General features: G+C 42.4%; 2 protein-coding genes across 2 annotated transcripts in view; one reads left to right on the forward strand and one right to left on the reverse strand.

Moving 5' to 3' along the window:
* The window catches only part of LOC139383589 (protein unc-79 homolog), a 76,276-nt gene extending 71,845 nt beyond the window's left edge, over positions 1-4,431 (reverse strand). Inside the window, exon 1 of the mRNA XM_071128159.1 lies at positions 4,215-4,431. Within this exon, the coding sequence (XP_070984260.1) occupies positions 4,215-4,431 (217 nt within the window). The remainder of the gene's footprint in view (positions 1-4,214) is intronic.
* LOC139383899 (BTB/POZ domain-containing protein 7-like) overlaps positions 1-23,578 on the forward strand; it is a 47,668-nt gene that overhangs the window by 8,279 nt on the left and 15,811 nt on the right. The window contains exons 2-3 of the mRNA XM_071128503.1: positions 18,314-18,537; positions 20,338-21,474. Coding sequence (XP_070984604.1) covers positions 18,456-18,537; positions 20,338-21,474 — 1,219 coding nt within the window. The 5' untranslated portion in view covers positions 18,314-18,455. The remainder of the gene's footprint in view (positions 1-18,313; positions 18,538-20,337; positions 21,475-23,578) is intronic.

Genomic DNA, 23,578 nt, shown 5'->3' on the forward strand with positions numbered 1-23,578 from the left:
TCAATTATTGCTTAAGATGCCTCTTTGGAGGCAGACACTTCAGGCCTTTGCTTACATAATCATTAAAAGCATACACTCACTGCTTCTCATTTAAAGTTCCTGTTGAATGCTTGCTGACCCAAATTTTAAAAAAGCAGGTCACTGCCTTTGTTTCCCAAGATGTTGAATGTCACCATGAGAGACTGGCTATAGACTCTCAAGCTCAGGCCAGTTTACCACAGACTTCCAGTTCCTTCATTGTTTGTAATGTCAAGGCAGACTGTTGAATGATGCACTCATTCATTTGCACACACAGCATAACACAGAGGATCACTAGCTTCCATGAGTTGTGTTGACATGCAGACCACCTTTTGTGTCCTCAGTTGTTTTGTTTGGTCAGTGTGCTTTTCTTTTTTCATCTGTTCGAGTTGTTTCTGGTAGCTGTCCTAACGAAGGCTGTAATCAATAGAATGAGTGGATTCACTGCCCAACTTATATGCCTGGTGGACCAGAGCACTGCAGCGCTAAGCCCTTTGTTGCATGCCTCCGTGAGTCTGTCCCTGTGACTCACAGACGACACAACGACACAATGTTTTTTTCTTCTGTCCTTTAGGGTAAAATGTGTAGGGTGGATTCTGACTGAATGGTGATTGATCCATTATGTAATTTTGGGCAAAGGTGGCTAGGTCAAATCAAATTGTATTTGTCACATACACATGGTTAGCAGATGTTTACATGAGTGTAGCGATATGCTTGTGCTACAAATTTCTTGTTAACTTCTTCAGGTTAGGGGGCAATATTCAAAAGTTTGGATGAATGAGGTGCCCAGAGCTTGTTACTTAGGCCCAGAAGCTAGGATATGCATCTGTTGGTAGTATTGGATAGAAAACACTCCAAAGCTGTTACAATAATGTCTGTGAGTATAACAAAACTGATATGGCAGGTGAAAACATGAGGACAATCCATCCAGAAAAAAAACACAATCAGCGCACCCTTGATTACTATGGCTGTCAACTGGAATATAAAAGGAAGACCTCCCAGAATGCAGTTCCTAGGGCTTCCACTAGATGTCAACAGTCTTTAGAAAGAGTTTCAGGCTTGTTTTCGGAAAATTGAACTAGAATTTGTAGTTTTAGTAAGTGGTTCCCATTTTGGCTGTAGTGTTTGTTGCGTTCCGGTGAGGTCGCGTACTTCGTTATTTATCTCCGGTAATGGTCTTCTGTATTCTCCGTCTTAAATTTTATAATTTATTTACATATTAGGGTACCTGAGGATTGATTAGGAACGTTGTTTGATATGTTTGGAAGAGGTTTATTGGTAACTTACGGGATTCATTTGTATGCATTTTGAACGAGGGAAACAGGTGGATTACTGAGTCTAACGCGCCAATGAAACAGACTTTTTGGGGATATAAAGAAGGACTTTATCAATCAAAAGGACCATTTATTATGTATCTGGGACCCTTGTGATTGCAACCAGATGAAGATCTTCAAAGGTAAGTGATTTATTTTATCACTATTTCTGACTTTCGTGACATCTCTGCTTGGTTGGAAAATGTGTGTAATGCTTTTGTGTGTGGGGCGCTGTCCTCAGATAATTGCATGGTGTGCTTTCGCTGTAAAGCCTTTTTGAAATCTGACAACGCGGCTCGATTAACAAGAAGTTGAGCTTTTAAATGATTATGACACTTGTATTTTTATGAATTTTTATTACGATTTCTGAAATTTGCATTTCGCGCTCTGCAATTTCACCGGATGTTTTCTAGGTGAGATGCTAGCGTCCCACTGATCCGTAAGAAGTTAACAAACTATAGTTTTGGCAAGTCGGTTAGGACATCTACTTTGTGAATGACACAAGTAATTTTTCCAACTATTGTTGACAGACAGATTATTTCACTGTATCACAATTCCAGTGGGTCAGAAGTTTACATACACTAAGTTTAAAATGATGTCATGGCTTTAGAAGCTTCTGATAGGCTAATTTACATAATTTGAGTCAATTGGAGGTGTACCTGTGGATGTATTTCAAGGCCTACCTTCAAACTCAGTGCCTCTTTGCTTGACAGCATGGGAAAATCAAAAGAAATCATCCAAGACCTCAGAAAAAAATGGTGGACCTCCACAAGTCTGGCTCATCCTTACGAGCAATTTCCAAACGCCTGAAGGTCCCACGTTCATCTGTACAATCAATAGTACACAGGTATAAACACCATGGGACCACGCAGCCGTCATACCGCTCAGGAAAAAGACGCGTTCGGTCTCCTAGAGCTGAATGTACTTTGGTGCAAAAAGTGCAAATCAATCCCAGAACAACAGCGAAGGTCGTTGTGAAAATGCTGGAGGAAACAGGTACAAAAGTATATATATCCACAGTAAAACGAGTCCTATATTGACGTAACCTGAAAGGCCGCACAGCAAGGAAGAAGCCACTGCTCCAAAACCTCCATAAAAAGCCAGACTAACTGCACATGGGGACAAAGTACCTTTTGGAGAAATGTCCACTGGTCTGATGAAACAAAAATAGAACTGTTTAGCCTTAATGACCATGGTTATGTTTGAAGGAAAAAGGGGGAGGCTTGCAAGCCGAAGAACACCATCCCAACCGTGAAGCACGGGGGTGGCAGCATCATGTTGTTGGGGTGATTTGCTGCAGGAGGGACTGGTGCACTTCACAAAATTGATGGCTTCATGAGGAATGGAAATTATGTGGATATATTGAAGCATCATCTCAAGACATTAAAGCTTGGTAACAAATGGGTCTTCCAAATGGACAATGACCCCAAGCATACTTCCAAAGTTGTGGCAAAATGGCTTAAGGACAACAAAGTCAAGGTATTGGAGTGTCCATCACAAAGCCCTGACCTCAATCCTATAGAAAATTTGTGGGCAGAACTGAAAAGCGTGTGCGAGCAAGGAGGCCTACAAACCTGACTGAGTTACACCAGCTCTGTCAGGAGGAATGGGCCAAAATTCACCCAACTTATTGTGGGAAGCTTGTGGAAGGCTACGCAAAACATTTGACCCGAGTTAAACAATTTAAAGGCAATGTTTCCAAATACTAATTGAGTGTATGTAAAGTTCTGACCCACTGGGAATGTGATGAAAGAAATAAAAGCTGAAATAAATCATTCTCTCCACTGACATTTCACATTCTTAATATAAAGGTGTGATCCTAACTGACCTAAGACCATAGACTTTTTACTAAGATTAAATGTCAGGAATTGTGAAAAACTGTTGAAATGTATTTGGCTAAGGTGTATGTAAACTTCTGACTTCAATTGTAAGTATATGGATGAGCGATGGCCGAGCGGCATAGGCAAAGTGCAATAGATGGTATAAAATACAGTATACAGTATATGTGATATGAGTAATGCAAGATATGTAAACATTATTAAGTGACATTATTTAGTGTGAATTGTATAAAGTGACTAGTGATCCATTTATTAAAGTGGCCAGTGATTGGGTCCCAATGTAGGCAGCAGCCTCTCTGAGTTTGTGATTGCTGTTTAGCAGTCTGATGGCCTTGAGATAGAAGCTGTTTTTCAGTCTCTTGGTCCCAGCTTTGATGCGCCTGTACTGACCTCGCCTTCTGGATGGTAGCAGTGTGAACAGGCAGTGGCTCGGGTGGTTGAAGTCCTTGATGATCTTTTTGACCTTCCTGTGACATCGGGTGCTGTAGGTGTCATGGAGGGCAGGTAGTTTGTCACTGGTGATGCGTTGTGCAGACCGCACCACCCTCTGGAGAGCCTTGCGGTTGAGTGCGGAGCAGTTGCCATACCAGGCTGTGATGCAGCCCAACAGGATGCTCTCTATTGTGCATCTGTAAAAGTTTGTCAGGGTTTTGGGTGACAAGCCAAATTTCTTCAGCCTCCTGAGGTTGAAGTGGCGCTGTTACGCCTTCTTCACCACACTGTCTGTGTGGGTGGACCATTTCAGTTTGTCTGTGATGTGTACACCGAGGAACTTAAAACTTTCCACCCTCTCCACTGCTGTCCCTTCGATGTGGATAGAGGGGTGCTCCCTCTGCTGTTTCCTGAAGTCCACGATCATCTTTGTTTTGTTGACGTTGTTTCCTGAAGTCCACGATCATCTTTGTTTTGTTGACGTTGCGTGAGAGGTTGTTTTCCTGACACCACATTCCGAGGGCCCTCACCTCGTCGTTGTTGGTAATCAAGCCCACTACTGTTGTGTTGTCTGCAAACTTGATGATTGAGTTGGAGGCGTGCATGGTCACACAGTCGTGGGTGAACAGCAAGTACAGGAAGGGGCTGAGCACACACCCTTGTGAGGCCCCAGTGTTAAAGGTCAGCGAAGTGGTGATGCTGTTTCCTACCGTCAGAAAGTCCAGGACCCAATTGCACAGGGCGGGGTTGAGATCCAGGGCCTCTAGCTTGATGATGACATTGGAGGGTACTATGGTGTTAAAGGCTGAGCTATAGTCAATGAACAGCATTCTTACATAGGTATTCCTTTTGTCCAGATGGGATAGTGCAGTGTGATGGCGATTGCGTTGTCTGTGGACTTGTTGGGTCGGTGTGCAAACTGAAGTGAGTCTAGTGTGGCCGGTAAAGTGGAGATGATATGACCCTTGACTATTCTCTCTAAGCACTTCATGATGACAGAAGTGAGTGCTACGGGGCAGTAGTCATTTAGTTCAGTTATCTTTGCCTTCTTGGGTACAGGAACAATGGTAGCTGTCTTGAAGCATGTGAGGACAACAGACTGGGATAGGGAGCGATTGAATATGTCCGTAAACACACCACAGGTGTGTGTCAAGTCTGAACTCACAGAAGTGTCAATGGTGAAACCACTTGCTCATTCTCCCGGAACAGACAGCTGATCTACTGATTGTGAACCAGCTGTTTTAGTACATGCTCAGCAGCTGGCCTGGGGAATGGGGATTTTGACTGTCTGCCATCCTGCCTGAGATGATGCTGTGAAGTTAGAGTCCGGCTCATTAGTTAGCACAGTAGTAAAGCAAAGCTCTCAACGAGAATGACGCAGAGAGAGCCTACTTGTTATTCCCCCAGCACTCTCCTAGTCAACAATCAGCTGAGATGTGTTGGTAGAAGACCAGTACAGAGTTTCTCTTCTGAGGTTTGGTGTCCCAAACCTCAATTTCCAGCTCAGGGAGCCACACATCCAGACTTTTTTGACGATAACTTGGGACAGCTTTGCTCTAAGACAATGCTAATTGGATGTTCGAGCAATGAACTGTCAGGGCACCTTAAATGATTAGAGAAGACCTTAGAAATCAATAGCCTTCTTCTAGATCTTCATTGTAAGTAAATTAAGAGAAAATCCCTGTGGGTTATGGAGCGCTAAAGGCTATATGAATGAGTGAACTGTTATAGTGTACTATCAATTCAAGGCTTTGGTGTTTTTGTAACGAGTGCGCTGAGAGTCGGGAAACAAGTTCAAGGAGTGAGTGTTTTAATAAATAAAATAAACAATAAACAATGAACACGAAACACAAACAACTCACCGACATGATAACAGAGTCAATAACACCTGAGGAAAGAACCAAGGGGAGTGACAGGTATAGGGAAGATGATCAAGGAGGAGATGGAGTCCAGGTGAGTGTTATGAGGCGCAGGTGCGTGAGACGATGGGGACAGGTGTGCGAGACGATGGTGACAGGTGTGCGAGACGATGGTGAAAGGTGTGCGAGACGATGGTGAAAGGTGTGCGAGACGATGGTGAAAGGTGTGCGAGACGATGGTGAAAGGTGTGCGAGACGATGGTGAAAGGTGTGTGAGACGATGGTGAAAGGTGTGCGAGACGATGGTGAAAGGTGTGCGGGATAATCAGCAGCCTGATGACTGGCTTCTAAAATAGTTGTATTAATGACAGGGAAAATATTATAACATAGCTTAAATTTGATAAGGTGCTGAAAGAGAACCTTATCTTTGACACTTTTTAATGAGGATCAAATGTGCTACTTGTTACCTTACAATGCAGTGAATGTATGTATTTTTCTACTGCTGGTGTTTGTCATCTGCTTTCTTTCTTTGTGTCAATGACATGTTGATTGGTCCTAAAGAGATTTTGAAGCTCTTTCAAAAGAGGAATATTTTAAGTGATTTAATCCTAAATTTTATTCAGTGCAAATTCGGTATGGGTCAGGTGAGGTCACCAGCACACATATGTCTTTGACACATCCAAGCGTGTGGAGTGTTTATGCATGTGTGTGTGAAGAACACTGATTCAATGAGAAAATCTCAATGCACAGTGCCTTTTGGAATGTTGAACTAAATGACACAGTAACCAATTGAAGAACTAGACCAATCTGCAACTCTGGACTATCTGGGGCATTGCATAAACAGTAGTCAAATCGGCATTTGGCCTCTGCTTTAACTATAGAACACTTAGTAGATCAAGTTATCCCAATTGTTACTGTCTACCTTATGCAAATTCATGGCTGTGCACACGTGTGAGCTGTACTGTGGCGTGAGATGACAGCCACTGTTAATGATCTGATAAAGGTTGAACAGGAGGGTTTTGGGAGAGCTGAAATTTTAGTAGGATATGAATTGGACCCAGAGATCTCACAGACACAAGATGTATGTGGCAGGGACTACAAAGTGAAAACCAGCCACTTCGGACACCGACATCTTGCTTCCTGACAAGCTAAACACCTTCTTTGCCTGTTTTGAGGATAACACAGTGCCACCGACGCAGCCCGCTACCAAGGACTGTGGGCTCTTCTCCGTGGCCGATGTGAGTAAGACATTAAAGCGTGTTAACCCTCGCAAGGCTGCCGGCCCAGACGGCATCCCTTGCCACATCCTCAGAGCATGCAAAGACCAGCTGGCTGGAGTGTTTACGGAAATATTAAATCTCTCCCTATCCCAGTCTGCTGTCCCCACTTGCTTCAATATGTCCACCATTGTTCCTGTACCCAAGAAAGCAAAGGTAACTGAACTACCTATCCCATCTGGACAAGAGGAATACCTATGTAAGAATGCTGTTCATTGACTTTAGCTCAGCATTCAACACCATCGTACCCTCCAAGCTCATCATTAAGCTTGAGGCCCTGGGTCTGAACACCGCCCTGTGCAACTGGGTCCTGGACTTCCTGACGGGCCGCCCCCAGGTGGTGAAGGTAGGAAACAAAACCTCCACTTCACTGATTTTCAACACAGTTCCTTAAAGTTCCTCGGTTTGCACATAACTGGCGGTCTGAAATGGTCCACCCACACAGACAGTGTGGTGAAGAAGGTGCAATAAGCACCTCTGTGCAATAGCACCACTTCAACCTCAGGAGGCTGAAGAAATTTGTCTTGGCCCCTAAAACCCTCTCAAACCTTTACAGATGCACAATTGAGAACATCCTGTCGGGCTGTATCTCCACCTGGTACGGCAACTGCACCGCCCGCAACCGCAGGCCTCTCCAGAGTGTGGTGTGGTCTGCCAAATGCATCACTGGGGGCAAACTACCTGCCCTCCAGGACACCTACAGCACCCAATGCCACAGGAAGGCCATCAACCACCCGAGCCACAGCCTGTTCACCCCGCTATCATCCAGAAGGCTAGGTCAGGTGCATCAACAGGTGCATCAACGATGGGACAAGAGACTGGAACACAGCTTTTATCTCAAGGCCATCAGACTGTTAAATAGCCATCATTAGCCGGCTTCCACCCAGTTACGCAACCCTGCACCTTAGAGGCTGCTGCCCTATGTACAAAGACTTGGAATCACTGGCCACTTTAATAATGGAACACTAGTCACTTTAATCATGTTTAAATAATGTTTACATACTACTTTACTCATCTCAAATGTATATACTGTATTGTATTCTACTGTATTTTAGTCCATGCCTCTCCAACATTGCTCAATCTAATATTTATATATTTCTTAATTCCCTTCTTTTACTTTTAGATTTGTGTGTATTGTTGTGAATTGTTAGATACTACTGCACTGTTGGAGCTAGAAACACAAGCATTTCGCTACACCTGCAATAACATCTGCTAAATATGTGTATGTGACCCCCAAAAAAATATTTGATTTGAGTCTCCTCTTTTGTCTTTCTGCAATTTCGGAGGAAGAAATCCATATAAATGATTGATAAAGTGACTTCACTGTAATTTGAATAATGCATTGATCCTATTTCTGCCTGGCGTTTTGTATGGTAATGTGCTGTGGGAGGCTGAGGTACTCGGTCTGCTCTGTAAATGGCTGATTTAAATACAGAGACCCAACCCACTCTGGTGAGGTGTGTGTGTGGTGTGTGTTTGCGAGCTACAGAATGAAAAATGGGGGATGGGGAGTGCGGTGGCGTGTAGGCTAGCCTTTCCCCTGTCACCTCTCATTAGCGACACATAGCCCAGCTAACCTTGCCACTCCCCTCCCCAAACCCACCACAGGCCCATCCCAGTCCCAGTCCCAACACCCTGCTCCAGCCCAGCTGTCTCCCTCCCCCACACCACCAGACATCCTTCCTCTTCCCGTTCAACATCAGCGAGAAAGAGAGCATGTGGGGTTAGACTCAGGAAGCTGAGGAGACACAGTGTCCAGGTCTCAAGAAAATAGTTGTTTTCCAAACATTAGGATGTGCTTCCAGGATCCTAGTTGAATATGTGGTAATTATGGTTCTTGCAGTTGATTGTTGTTTGGGCTCTAGCTGTGTATGGGGGGGGTGGGGTGTATTGTTTAGCTGGCGTTAAGGGATGTATTGTTTACTCTACATCTATCCTGCCCCTCAGAGGACTCTTGTCTGCAAACAAGACGGCACATCTCAGGGGTTCTCTCTTCATCCTGGATATTCAAATTCTCTACACAAATCCCCTTTAAGCCTGGCACAGCTTTATTAGGTTTTAGTGTATTGCAGTGTGGATATTTGGTTTACCATTGTGTGTATTGATTAAGAGTGTGTGGTTTTCCTGGGAGCCCCTGGGAGGCTGGTTAAAGAGCTGCTCAATGGGAGCAGACACAGTGATTTATTAGTGTGCTGGAGGAAAAACTGCCTTCTGAGATAAAGCAGATCTCCCATCACATTGGAATTCCCCGCCAGCCTCCCAGAGGGTCAGGAGCTGCTAGACTGTGTGTGTGTCTTTGTTGGTTTTGGGGAGATGGGGTTGTTGATGGTTACATAATCTTTAGTTTTGTATCAAAAATTGTTTTGCTATAGGCAATGTAAATTACGTGATGTATTATGGCAATTTCATGGTAACGGAATTACGCTTTGACTCAGTTTATTCACTTTAAAATGTATGCCAAAAAAATTTTGATTTCAAAGTTTAACAAACCATACAACTCTATTAACCAATTCCACAGAAACATGTACAAAAACTAATTTAGTAGAAGAACTGTGCAGATGCAAACTTTGGTAATGTAATTAAGGAACTTTGGTAACATAATTACAAAAACTGTTAAATATCTGCTCCGAATTAAGATTCAAAGATGTCTGCAGAAATAACTGGGTGTTTTTACCTTATTTTTCTTATTATATATATTTTTTTGTGCTTTTTACCCTTTTTTATCCCCAATTTCGTGATATTCAATTGGTAGTTACAGTCTTGTCCCATTGCTGCAACTCCCGTACGGACTCGGTAGAGGCCAAGGTCGAGAGCCTTGTGCCTGCTTAACCCGGAAGCCAGCATGCACCAATGTGTCGGAGGAAACACCGTACAACTGCCGACTGTGTCAGCATGCATGGACCCGGCCCGCCACAGGAGTCGCTAGAGCGCGATGGGACAAGGACATTCCGGCCGGCCAAACCCTCCCCTAACCGGACAACGCTGGGCCAATTGTGCGTTGCCTCATGGGTCTCCCATTCGCTGCATAATTATTCCCCTGATGTTTCACAAGTTTGGACATCCCAGTACAGTAGAGTACAGTACAGCATAGATTACTGAACTATACTCTACTTTTCTTCACTGTATTGTATTGGACTGTAGTCTACTGTGCTCTACTCACTGTACAGTACTGTACTGTACTGTGCTATTCAAACTTGTGAATCATACACTACCAGTCAAAAGTTTAAGAACACCGTTCTCATTCAAGGGTTTTTCTTTATTTTGACTATTTTCTACATTGTAGAATAATAGCAGATGGCTACTTTTAATAATTTGTTTAACACGTTTTTGGTTACTACTGATTCCATATGTGTTATTTCATAGTTTTGATGTATTCACTATTATTCTACATTGTAGAAAATAGTACAAATAAAGAAAAACCCTTGAATGAGTAGGTGTTCTAAAACTTTTGACCGATAATGTACATATATGTTAGGTTCGGATGTGGCCCGGTCCGTTTGTGGACGTTAACATAATGGCCAACGTGGACTGACCAAATTTCAACTACTTTTCAATGTCCATGGACGCCCAGTGTCAGCCGGTACTCAGTGAGTGTAGATGCTGGTTACAGTAAATGGAAAGAAAGGTGGCACCTGGGTAGGTGTCAGTAAGAGCTGGGAGAGGTGACATTAACTTAAGAGTGAGAGCGAGAGGCAGAGAGAGGGAGGGGGGAAGAGAAGGGGAAAAGGAGAGGGAGGGTTTTTCCACCAGACAACAGAAAGACAAATAAAACCGTTATGAGCTGAAAATAACAGTATGCAAGTGGAAGGGAGGACAGTAGCAGGTGACCCAACTGTGGTTTATCACTATTATGATTTCCCATTGTAGCTATTTCAGTTGCAGTAATTCTGTTACAGATTTTTTGGTTCATGAGTTTTAACCACCTAATACTTGATAAACGAATTTCAAATCAGTAAAATCACTATAAATAATTGGTACATTTACCATTACTTAAAAACCTCTTTGGGCTGAGATCCCGCTAACGGGATCGATATGACAACAGCCAGTGAAAGTGCAGGGCGCCAAATTCAAAACAACAGAAATCTCATAATTAAAATTCCTCAAACATAGATCATAGTATTTTATACCATTTAAAAAAGATACACCTCTTGTTAATCCCACCACAGTGTCTGATTTCAAAAAGGCTTTACAGCAAAAGCAAACCAAATGATTATATTAGGTCAGAGCCATGTCACAGAAAAACACAGCCATTTTTCCAGCCAAAGAGAGGAGTCACAAAAAGCAGAAATATAGATAAAATGAATCACTAACCTTTGATCATCTTCATCAGATGACACTCATAGGACATCATGTTACACAATACATGTATGTTTTGTTGGATAAAGTGCATATTTATATCCAAAAATCTCAGTTTACATTGGCACATTATGTTCAGTAGTTTCAAAACATCCGGTGATTTTGCAGAGAGCCACATCAATTTACAGAAATACTCATAATAAACATTGCTAAAAGATACAATTGTTATGCATGGAATTTTAGATCCACTTCTCCTTAATGCAACCGCTGTGTCAGATTTCAAAAAAACTTTATGGAAAAAGCACACCATGCTATAATCTGAGTACAGCACTCAGAGACCAAAACAACCCAAACAGATATCCGCCATGTTGGAGTCAACAGAAGTCAGAAATAGCATTATAAATATTCACTTACCTTTGATGATCTTCATCAGAATGCACTCCCAGGAATCCCAGTTCCACAATAAATGTTTGTTTTGTTCGATAAAGTCCATAATTTATGTCCAAATACCTCCTTTTGTTAGCGCGTTCAGTTCACAAATCAAAATTCATGACGCACGCTCACTAGGAGCAGACGAAAAGTCAAAAAGTTCCGTTACAGTCCGTAGAAACATGTCAAACGAAGTATAGAATCAATCTTTAGGATGTTTTTAACATAAATCTTCATTAATGTTCCAACCGGAGAATTCCTCTGTCTGTAGAAATGCAATGGAACAGAGCTCGCTCTCACGTGAACGAGCGTGGTCAGCTCATGGCTCTCTGCCAGAGCCCTGACTCATTCCCCTCTCATTCGCCCCCACTTCACAGTATAAGCATCAAACAAGGTTCTAAAGACTGTTGACATCTAGTGGAAGCCTTAGGAAGTGCAGTATGACCAATATCCCACTGTGTATTCGATAGGCCAAGAGTTGAAAAACTACAAACCTCAGATTTCACACTTCCTGGTTTTTCTCAGGTTTTTGCCTGCCATATTACTTCTGTTATACTCAACGACATCATTCAATCAGTTTTAGAAACTTCAGAGTGTTTTCTTAGCTTCTGGGACTGAGGAGCAGGCAGTTTACTCTGGGCACCTTATTCATCCAAGCTACTCAATACTGCCCCCAGCCATAAGAAGTTAAACTTTCATTATCCTCCCTTCTCTTGCAGAAGGTTAACAACTTCCCCAAAATGAAATATAAGTGTTTATATTAGTTGGCAGGGGTGTTCACGTCAATATAAACCCAAGCTTTTATTTATGTCTAATTTTTAAGATGGAAAATTGTTGAAAAGTGTATCTATGCATTTGACGAGGGCAACATTTTCTGAGCTAAACTGTCCAAGACACACCTCCAACAACAACACATACAACCTCACAATTCTGCCCAAAAACAATGACAATTTCTCTCAACCAGCGGCATATGGTTTTTTAGGTGAGCGCAGATGCCGCCCTGTGATAATCAGTCCCACTTTATCGAAGGCAGGGGCGCAAAATATTTTGCTTGTTCATTCCCAGCACGCCTCTTCAGGTGTTGTTGAAGAGATTCATCGCTGTGGCGCTCCACCAACGATCCGTCAAAAAAAGAATCTAACATAAATCATGCAGCAGGTATAGGATATGGTAAAAAGAGTATGTGGCCTTTTCTGTAGCCTAAAATCTGTAGATAAAATGTTTGACAATGTAGTGAGATGGATGCTTTTTACATCATGCATGTTTCTCCGATCAAATAGCCTAACCTAAATGGTGCTTAATCAAATAAAAAATGTGCTGTCATGTTAACAAACAGTATATCCTAAAAACAGGATAGGTCCAAGTAAAATGGACAATATGGAAGGGACAATCACAACTTTTGTCCAGAAGTTTCACCCCATTGTCATGATCAGCTGTTCATAGCGAAAAAGAAAATACTTCTGCATAGTTAAATCAAGGTTCAATAAAAATATATATTTAAACACATTGTGAATAGGCTCACGGTAACTCCTGATAAAGTTGGATAGCTGATATTCAGAGCTTAAATGGCCAAATTGATTAGTCATGGGAATCAGGGTTGATAAAGCCAATGCAGTGACCTGTTTTACAAACGGTGGGCTTACCACATGGATGGGCATTCATGAAATTCCATTGGGGCCAACATGGTAGGCTATACCCCAGTAAGCACGAGCTGACGTCTTTTTTTTGTTCCTGTCTGGATCTGACATCTTTGTTTGGTGTTTTACAAAAAGCAGGCTTTCCACATAGTTGGGCATTTGTTGGGGTTCGTTCCTCCTTGTGCCTTGTCAATAATTTGCTCATTGGTGAAATTAGCATTATGACAATATCTTTATTTAAATCATTCAAAACCTTTATTAATGCAATTGCAGACAATCAGGAACATAGCACGCATGTTTCAGAGTAAGTTCTGAATCAAAGCTAAGGTCCCATGTTATTTTATCATCCCCGAAGTGATGTCACTGCCTACGTCATTATATTTTATTCATGAGACCAAAACCATGCCTACACAGCTATATAAACAAGGCTTTTAGTGTGTTATCTAAAAGCTTAGCAGTAAATGTCCAAGTTGATTTATAGTGGAATGTCTGACAAGTCTTATCTCCTACACTCCCCTGCAGAGTTCTGTCTCAGTCACACATTTCTCAGAGGGGTCTCTTTTATAAGAGGCAGAGAGAGAGAGAGAAATAGAAAACAACTGTGGAACAATATTAAAACCTCAATGTGTATATATATATTGTTAACCTGTAGTCTAGGACCCTATAAATGTAAAGAAGGAGGGGTCTTATAACCCCTCCCCTTCTATTAATACAACATAAGCATAATCAATTATTCTAATGCATCCATGATTTGGTACATCCCCAATCATGACCCCTAGGTGAACTCCTGACACATTCATAAATTACTTTTGAACTTTAATTCAGAAGCAAAAATTTGCTTGATTTCAACATCCAGAAAATACATATTTTCATCGTCTGGAAAATACGTATTCTTCAATGTCCGGAAAAGATGCCTCTTCAACATCCTTGAAAATATGTATTTTAAACATACGGAAAATATATTTTCACCTTTCATTCAGAACCTTAATTTAATCGTAACTCAAAGTCTGGAAAATACATATTTTAGACATCTTTTCAATGTCATTTTGCTTACTGGGGGACTATTGTAGTTTTGTGAGGGGGCTGCATCTTTTGGTCTCACCTAGGGTGGCAGAACGGCAAGGACCGGCCATGCTTCACATATTGGTGCTAATTGGTCCTTTTCGATGGAAATTCCCATTTATCGTTTGAAAACTGACAGCAGCAGACCAGTAGCAGACCACCGTGACTTGTACTTGCCAACAGACATAAAGACTTGCAGATGGTTTACTTCATATTTCAGATCTCAAACTGCTGTCAACCACAGTTCAAAGTAGTGTTATGTCCAGGTTTGGTCAATGGAGGAGCTACAGTGCCTAGTGAAAGTCTACACACCTCTTGCACAGTTGTCATTTTGCTGCCTTAAAATTACATCTAAAAAGGGTTTAAATGAGATTTTTTCCCTCCATATCTACACAACCTGCTCCACATGTTCAAAGTGAAAGAAAAGTATAGAAATGCTTGAAATGAATAGTAATGTCTTCACACCCCAGAGTTAATACTTGGTGGAAGCACCTTTGTCAGCAATTACAGCTGTAAATAATTTTGAATTAGATTCTACCAACTTTGCACAACTCTTAGAGCAACATATACAATGTCGTCAGAAAGTATTCAGACCCCTTAACTTTTTCCATATTTTGTTACGTTACAGCCTTATTCAAAAATTGATTCAATTGTTTTTTCCCTAATCAATCTACACATTATACTCCATAAGGAGAAAGCAAAAACATTTTTTTAGAATTGTGTGATTAGTTTCCGGAAACTAGGCATATGTCGCAGGTCACTACTTCACAGGAGAGCCATTTGAACGTAACCTTTCTTTTAAAATCAAAATGCGTTTTTTGGCAGAAATGCCTTCTGGAACATGTGAATTTACTTGCATGTGCCTTAATAACAGGCTTGTATGCCATCTGTAAATACGAATCAAATTGTTAAATTACGAGACTGGTTGGTTTAGCCACAGAAAACGACAGCAACCTTCCCGCTAGCCATGATTGGCTGAGATAATGAGTGGGCTGGACATGCCGAGAGATGAGTTCGGATTGGTCTGCCATGAAGCACGCTTCTGTCTATTTGAGCTGGTCAGTATGTGTAGGTAATCCTGTCTAACGCGGCTTTAAAAAAAATGTATTGTGTAGTAGAACTGCATTAGTGTTGCTCTCCACTTTCTGGAAGACCGAGTTTTTAAATCAGCGGAATTAGAGTATGATAGCTAAGGACATGGAGAAAACACCGGTCTCCAAATTACATCTTCAAACTAAGGGCAACCATGGCATTCGTGACAGGAGAGGCGTCCATTCATAATGTATATGGGTAAGATAGTCTAGCTAGCTATATTTTCAGATATTACACATTTCTAATTTTGACAAAGTCATTTAAAGTTAAAGTGTACTGTTAGCTAGCTTGCGAACGTTAGCTAGCTGGCTCACTAGCTAACGTTACGTGTATGGTCTTATTATTCGTATCTCAGAGCCATTTGCTTTGCTAGTTATAGCCTAATGTTAGCAAGCTAACATTGAACCTGGTTGGTTAGCTACCTGTAGATTCATGCAGGGTAGTAACGTCATGAGTTGGGATCATGGTTCATTGTTTACCTAGCTAGCTAACATGTCGGTTCTCTCACATTAGCCAGTTATTTATTTATTTATTAAAATAAATATGAAAGGAGCAAAGCCCAGGTAAAAAGTTGAAAACCTGCCTCAGTCTTCTGAATACCTAACCCTGGATGAGAGTTTTTATTTTTCAGTGGGACAATTACACACATTTTAATGCCAAGAGTTGTTGAGCGTTCCTGAGGGGTCCAGTCTCAGTCCTGACTTACAGCTGCTTGAAAATCAATGACAAGGTTTAACTATTGCTATCCATAAATGATTCCCAACCAAATGTACTGAGCTTCAGCAATTTTGAGTTGTGCAGAGTTGGTAGTCTCTTATTCAAGCTTATTTTCAGCTTTAATTGCTGACAAATGTGCTTCCACAAAGTATTAACTTTGGGGGTGTGAAGACATGCACAATCAAGCAATCCTTGTTTTTTATTCATTTTTTTTTTTTTAACTATTTTTTTCTTTCACTTTGAAAATGTGGAGCAGATCATAGCTCTGTAGGGAAAATATCTAATTGAATCCCTTTTTAGATTTTGTTTTAAGGCAGTGAAATGTGACAACTGTGCGAAGGGTCTGTAGACTCATTGGGCACTGTATGTCTAACAGATCGAGTGAGGTTGGTTGCAGGGACAACTTGGGGCTAATGCTGAGGCTGGGGCTGCAGAGAGGGGTTGAGCTGGGGTTTGTATGGGGCTTTTGGTTGAAAAGAGGTGGGCTGGACAGGGCTGGTTCCCCACAAAGATCGCCATACATCTGTATTGCATTTATTGCCTGCGCTAGTTGACATTTTGTGAGGGGCAGGAAGAGAAAGTGCCCGAGATGAAGATATAACATATAATAATTTGTATTCTTCATATTAGCCTTTGCACATATATAGCACATATAGGGAGTGTTATACAAGAAGAAGTTAATGATTTGATTTTCAAAAGGAATCTTCATCCTCTATCTGAAAAATATATATTTGTTATTTTTTAACTTCTTACGGCTGAGATCCCGTTAACGGGATTGATATGACAACAGCCAGTGAAAGTGCAGGGCGCCAAATTCAAACAACAGAAATCTCATAATTAAAATTCCTCAAACATACAAGTATTTTACACCATTTTAAAGATAAACTTGTTGTTAATCCCACCACAGTGTCCGATTTCAAAAAGGCTTTACGACAAAAGCACACCATCTGATTATGTTAGGTCAGTACCTAGTCACAGAAAAACAGCAATTTTTCCAGCCAAAGAGAGGAGTCACAAAAAGCAGAAATATAGATAAAATTAATCACTAACCTTTGATGATCTTCATCAGATGACACTCATAGGACTTCATGTTACACAATACATGTATGTTTTGTTCGATAAAGTTCATATTTATATCCAAAAATCTCAGTTCACATTGGCACGTTACGTTCAGTAATGTTTTGCTTCCAAAAATTGTGCAATTTACAGAAATACTCATCATAAATGTTAATGAAAAAACTATTGTTATGCATGGAACTTTAGATATACTTCTCTTTAATGCAAACGCTGTGTCAGATTTCAAAAAAGCTTTACCGAAAAAGCACACCATGCAATAATCTGAGTACGGCACTCAGACACAAAAACAAGCCATACAGATATCTGCCATGTTGTGGAGTCAACAGAAGTCAGAAATAGCATTATAAATATTCACTTACCTTTAATGATCTTCATCAGGAATGTACTCCCAGGAATCCCAGTTCCACAATAAATGTTTGTTTTGTTTGATAAAGTCCATCATTTATGTCCAAATACCTCCTTTTTGTTCGCGCCTGTAGTTCACAAATCCAAATTCACGACGAGCAGGCCAGACGAAAAGTTTAAAAAATCCATTACAGTTCGTAGAAACATGTCAAACGATGTATAGAATCAATCTTTAGGATGTTTTTAACACAAATCTTCAATAATATTTAAACCGGAAAATTCCTTTGTCTTTAGAAATGCAATGGAACGCAGCTACCTCTCACGGGAGCGCGCCTGAATGAGCTCATGGCCTTCTGGCAGACCTTACTCAATCAGCTCTCATTCTCTCCTCCTTCACAGTAGAAGCCTCAAACAAAGTTCTAAAGACTGTTGACATCTAGTGGAAGCCTTAGGAAGGTCAATCGGACCAAATTTACACTGTATCTTGGGTAGGCAAAGAGTTGAAAAACTACAAACCTCAGATTTCCCACTTCCTGGTTGGATTTTTTTCTCAGGTTTTGCCTGCCATGTGAGTTATGTTATACTCACAGACATCATTCAAACAGTTTTAGAAACTTCAGAATGTTTTCTATCAAAATATACTACTAATATGCATATCTTAGCTTCTGGGCCTGAGTAGCAGGCAGTTTACTCTGGGTACCTTATTCATCCAAGCTACTCAATACTGCCCCCAAGCCATAAGAAGTTAACAATGGGGGGTTGAGATCAGTCGAAGTAACAGGATGTATGATTATGCATTGACTAATACAATTCAAACAGACCAATTTCATCAGGCCTTGATCCCCATGGCACGTTACTCAGTAACAGAGTTACTCAAAACAATACAATGCTCCCCTGCTCCCTCTCCTTTCCCCCTCTCAGGCATGGCAGGTTGGGCTTGGGTGTCTAAAGAGGCTCAGGACCTGAGAGAGAGAGCCGACGGCTGAGGAACTAAGCACTTCTCCTGGACAGAATGAAGATGCAGGAGGCGAGATCCCCGAACAACAAGTGAAGAAGAGTGACGATGGGTGCTAATGCATCCAGCTACCCGCACTCATGCTCCCCTCGTACAGGGGGGAACACACAGACACAACAGACCTTCATAGGTAAGTTTCAATGTAATAGTGTATGTATTTACCTTTATTTAACTAGGCAAGTCAGTTAAGAACAAATTCTTATTTTCAATGATGGCCTAGGAACAGTAGGTTAACTGCCTTGTTCAGGGGCAGAACGACAGATTTGTACCTTGTTAGTTCAAGGATTTGAACTTGCAACCTTTCAGTTACTAGTCCAACGCTTTAACCACTAGGCTACCCTGCCGCCCCGACTTTGTTTCTTCAGTCCTCAGTGGGACATATCATCAGTGTCCACAACAGACCCTCATGGCAAGGATATGAACATAGATAAATGATATGCTTCAAATATGATGCATGATACAGCGAGGTTGGTGTCACCTTGATTGGGGAGAACGGGCTCGTGGCAATGACTGTATCGGAATCTGTGGAATGGTATCAGATACATCAATCACATGGTTTCCAGGTGTTTGATGCCATTCCATTTGCGCCGTTCCGGCCATTATTATGGGCTGTTCTCCCCTCAGCAGCCTTCACTGCGATACAGGAATGAGCAAGTCATTGTGGAGGGTGGTTGGTTGGAGTTTATCTTTTCAGTTCCAGCAACTGATTTAGGCTCTAGTTTTTACAAACTGAGTTCTGTCAGTCAACTTTTTTTTCTTGACTTATGAAGTTGAAGTCATCTGTGTCTGGTTTGTTGGAAGTGTACACGCTGCATTCTATCAGTTTTATTTTCTCTGGCGGCTCTCGCAGAGAACTGTTCAGTCATCCACCGCTGCCTCTATGTTCATTTCCATTTCAGACTCCAAGCATCAATCCCTCATTCATTTTCTAGGCCTTATTGATGGCCATTTATGAGTGGCTGCTTATGAATTTACTCAGATTTTATAGGCTTTTTGAGATAGTTTTGGATTCAATCAATGTCTGCGTAAGGAAAACCCCAGGTTTTTATATTCCTTTTCCTGTTGCGCCTTTCTTGTCTGTAGTCCTAGAGACATACAGTAGGTCCAAGCTCATGGAGATTTGATTGAGTTGAAAGCCCTGTAGATTTCAGAAATAAACTGATGTTGTTTCCAGTTCTAAGGATTGTTGGTTGTAAGCTGAAGTCGCTGCTGTGCAGGCGTAGATGGAGGTTGATTCACAGTATTAGAATGACTACTATGTGGGTCACTGTGATGGATGTTCATGGAAGGAAGGCCATAGAGAGACTTTTCTATTTGGCAGTGTTGCCTCTGACGCAAGGGTCCCCTGTCTCCAGCCAAACATCACTGCTATTAGGGGTAGTTCATTTGTGTATGGCTGGACAAGTGTATTGCATAAGACTACATAGGAGGGGGGACTTTCCTACCCCCAGACTGACAATCCAAAACATTGTAGTCCATGTTCTACTTGCTGTTGTCCTCTAATTCCATCCATGCCTTAATCAAAGTCAGCTTTATTGATGCTTGTGATGACATCTGATGGAATTTTGATAATGATGGCCTGTTCCTTGACACAGACAGTTGAATTATCTGTGAAATGAGACTGGGGCACTAGATCAAGGGAGTGCCAAGCACGCTATGGGGGAGTTAGAGGAGAGTGTCTAGACTGCCAGGTCAAATGACCAGCCTAGGAGGAAATACCGCTTGGGTTTCATATGGTCATGATTTCAGAATTGAACAGGCAAACTGGATAATATCAAGCCCGAGGAATTGACTGCATTTATAAAACGGCTGTGGGAAAACAAGATACGTGTATCATATTAATAAAATCCTGACATGACTTCTTTCCCATTTCAAAAAACAACCACAACATTTGAGCCAGCTGACCTCTGTGTTATGTTATGTGTTGCAGGGACGTCGTCATACTCCCAGCAGGGCTATGGCTGGGAGTCCAAGCTGTACAGCCTGGAGCAGAGTCACGACAAGCCCCATGACAGGAAGAAGAAGAGCCTGGGCCTGGCCACCCTCAAGAGGAGGTTCATCAAGCGCCGTAAGTCCAGCCGCTCTGCCGACCATGCCCGCTTGATGCGGGAGCTCCTGTCGGGGTGGGATGTGCGTGATGCCAACGCCCTGGTGGAGGAGTACGAGGGCACATCCTCCCTCAAGGAGCTGAGCTTCCATGCCAGCCTGGCGCGGGCCGAGGCACCCAGCCTGCAGCGTGACCTGTCTGCCCTCTACCAGCACAAGTACTGCACCGACTTGGACCTCATCTTCCAGGACACCTGTTTCCCCGCCCACCGCGCTGTGCTGGCTGCCCGCTGTCCCTTCTTCAAGACCCTGCTGTCCTCCTCCCCGGGGTACGGAGCCGAGGTCCTCATGGACATAGAGACGGCAGGCATCGACGTGCCCATGTTCTCTGCACTGCTGCACTACCTGTACACGGGTGAGTTTGGGGTGGGCGGGGCGGAGGACACCAGGCTGCAGAACGTGGACGTGCTGGTGCAGCTGAGCGAGGAGTTTGGCACGCCCAACTCCTTGGAGGCAGACATGAGAGGTCTGTTTGACTACATGTGTTACTATGACGCCCTGCTCAGCTTCTCCTCCGACGCGGAGCTGGTGGAGGCTTACAGCAGTGGGGGGGCTGGAGGGGGCGTGGCCACAGGGGGCGGTGGGGGGCTGGGCTCCACAGATGAGAACCTGAGGGCCCACAAGGCCGTGCTCTCGGCCCGCTCGCCCTTTTTCCGGAACCTTCTGCAGCGGCGCATCCGCACGGGGGAGGAGATGACTGAGCGCACACTCCAGACACCCACGCGCATTGTGCTGGATGAGTCCATCATCCCGCGAAAGTATGTGCGGGTAATCCTGCACTGCATGTATACAGACTTGGTGGAGCTAGGGCTGGTGATGAGGGGGAGCCCCTCGGCCGGGAGCCTGGGGGAGGTGCAGGTCCTAGTTGCCGGGGGCAGGGGAGGAGCCAGCACCTGCACTGAGGAGGCCATGGAGCTCTACCACATCGCCCTCTTCCTTGAGTTCAGCATGCTGGCACAAGGTAAGCTACGGTATCAACCATGAATGAATGGTTCTCAGTAGAGTGTGCTGGTGTTTACATTCAACCTGGCGGTACATGTTGAGGTCATCCCAGATCCCCTTATAATCTGTCCAGTATATGATGATGAATGGTAGTCTGGGAGGCTGCCTGTAACAGCCAGTGAGAATATACTTTGATGCTTTATATCATTTTAAATCTGGGCTGTGTTATGAATTTGAATGTCAATCTGTCATGCTAGGAGTGTTATTTTAATGGCATGGGTGTCCATGTGATATTGCCCGTAGCTCTGTGACAGTATGGGTCTGACTGGGGATGGATATCCTCATATAACTGCATCTCTGAATGCTGAAATCTATCATAGGTTAGCAGGACAGGAGTGTGAGCCAACATCAAGGCTTTAATGTAGACTGGGCATTGGCACAACTGAAAAAGCTATCTCAATTGATCCATCCATGCCCTTCCATCCCCAAGGTTGGGAAATACTTTTGGTGGAGGGCTGCACAGATTGTTTTGCGGGACTGATTTGTTCATCAAAAACAATTTGCAGGCCATTGTAATTTCAACGTATTTCTATCTAGTTTAAGATGTTTAAGAGTGGCCTGGAGTGTTTTTTAACCCCAAATAATAATTTACAAAAATATATACCGTAAAACTTAAATCAATAGCCCAGGTGTTTATTTGCTTCAAACACTGAACACAACATTAGAGGCAGGCTTCTATTTGAGCCAGGTGCCTACTTCCTTAATGCACACAGCTTTTGCTCATTTGTATAGTTAATTGTTTAATTCCAGCATTTGCTTCCAGCCTTTTAATTAATGTGTTGATTTCCTGCACTAATTTATCATTTACACACTGTCCTGTTTATTTTTGTCTCAGCATGCCTCTGTTTCCAGATAATTATTATTCTGTCACAAAAAAATTAAAATGATTATTCTCCTCTTTGACTGTGCATGTTTGGCAGTTCTTATTTTCACCACTAGAGGGTAATCAGACGATTTCTGGGGGTCTGTTAGTGGTGCTTGAGACAGCTGTTTGTTCACCCACACCTGCCCGCAATTGCTAATAACTAATCCGCAACCGCCCCACTATATGTGAAAAAATGAAAATCTGAGGCCTGCAACCGACCCTAACCCGCTAATATAGAAAGTGAAAGATTTTTTGACGGGGGTGCAATTTTTTTATGCCTGATTTTAAGGACCGTCCAAACCAAGGACGATAACTATAACGGTCACTATAACGAATAAGAAAATAATATGTGTTCAAATTCAAGTGAACAGGAGCGTTCAGACTACAACGATAACTACAAAAAGAGTGGAAAACGATAACGACAGTATCGTTTGGATCACTTTCAAAGTGATTTGTATTTTTTCGCTGTCCCTTTGACTATAAAATATTGACAACTGATCAAAAACGCGTTCTATTGAAGCGGTCTAGGTGCGTAAGGCTGCTCAGAGAGGAGAGAAGGCAGAGCGCACGCTAAGCTTGCCTGAATAACTGGGCATGTGTGAGCATATTGGTGGGCCACATTAATTATAGTACAACTTGGGTGAAAGATGTGCCTTTCTGTACCTTAGCTGTCGAGAAAATACCCATTACTGATCCAAGTGGTTGCCTAATCAGGCCAGAACTAGATTATTATTATTCAGAATGAAACATGCATTCAAAACTCAGGGATTTTTAGCAGATATTGAAATTGCATATTCATTGTAGTTTACAGCCTAGAATATAATTATTTATAAAAATGCTTCTCCCCTGTCATTGTGTTGTTATAGCCTAGGTGTGATCATTTTCTTGTCCCTAAAAAGTTGAATCAATTGGGGAGACTTCCGAGCTGCGTGCCTGCAGGGACTGGAAGTGCAGTCTAGGGAGCACACTATCCTAGGCTACTTGTCATTTCATAATCTGATGTAAAAATATCTATTTCAATGTGTAAATCCATTGGGTATAGGCTATTCACTGCAGTATTAGGCCTAATATTTAGCTAATGAATGATGGGTTGCATACACTTCTAACTTATGCTGCACATCTCTACCAACGGCAGGGTAGCCTAGTGGTTAGAGCGTTGGACTAGTAACCGGAAGGCCGTCATTGTAAATAAGAATTT

This window comes from Oncorhynchus clarkii, chromosome 25, assembly GCF_045791955.1.
Source record: "Oncorhynchus clarkii lewisi isolate Uvic-CL-2024 chromosome 25, UVic_Ocla_1.0, whole genome shotgun sequence".
Taxonomy (NCBI): Eukaryota; Metazoa; Chordata; class Actinopteri; order Salmoniformes; family Salmonidae; genus Oncorhynchus; species Oncorhynchus clarkii.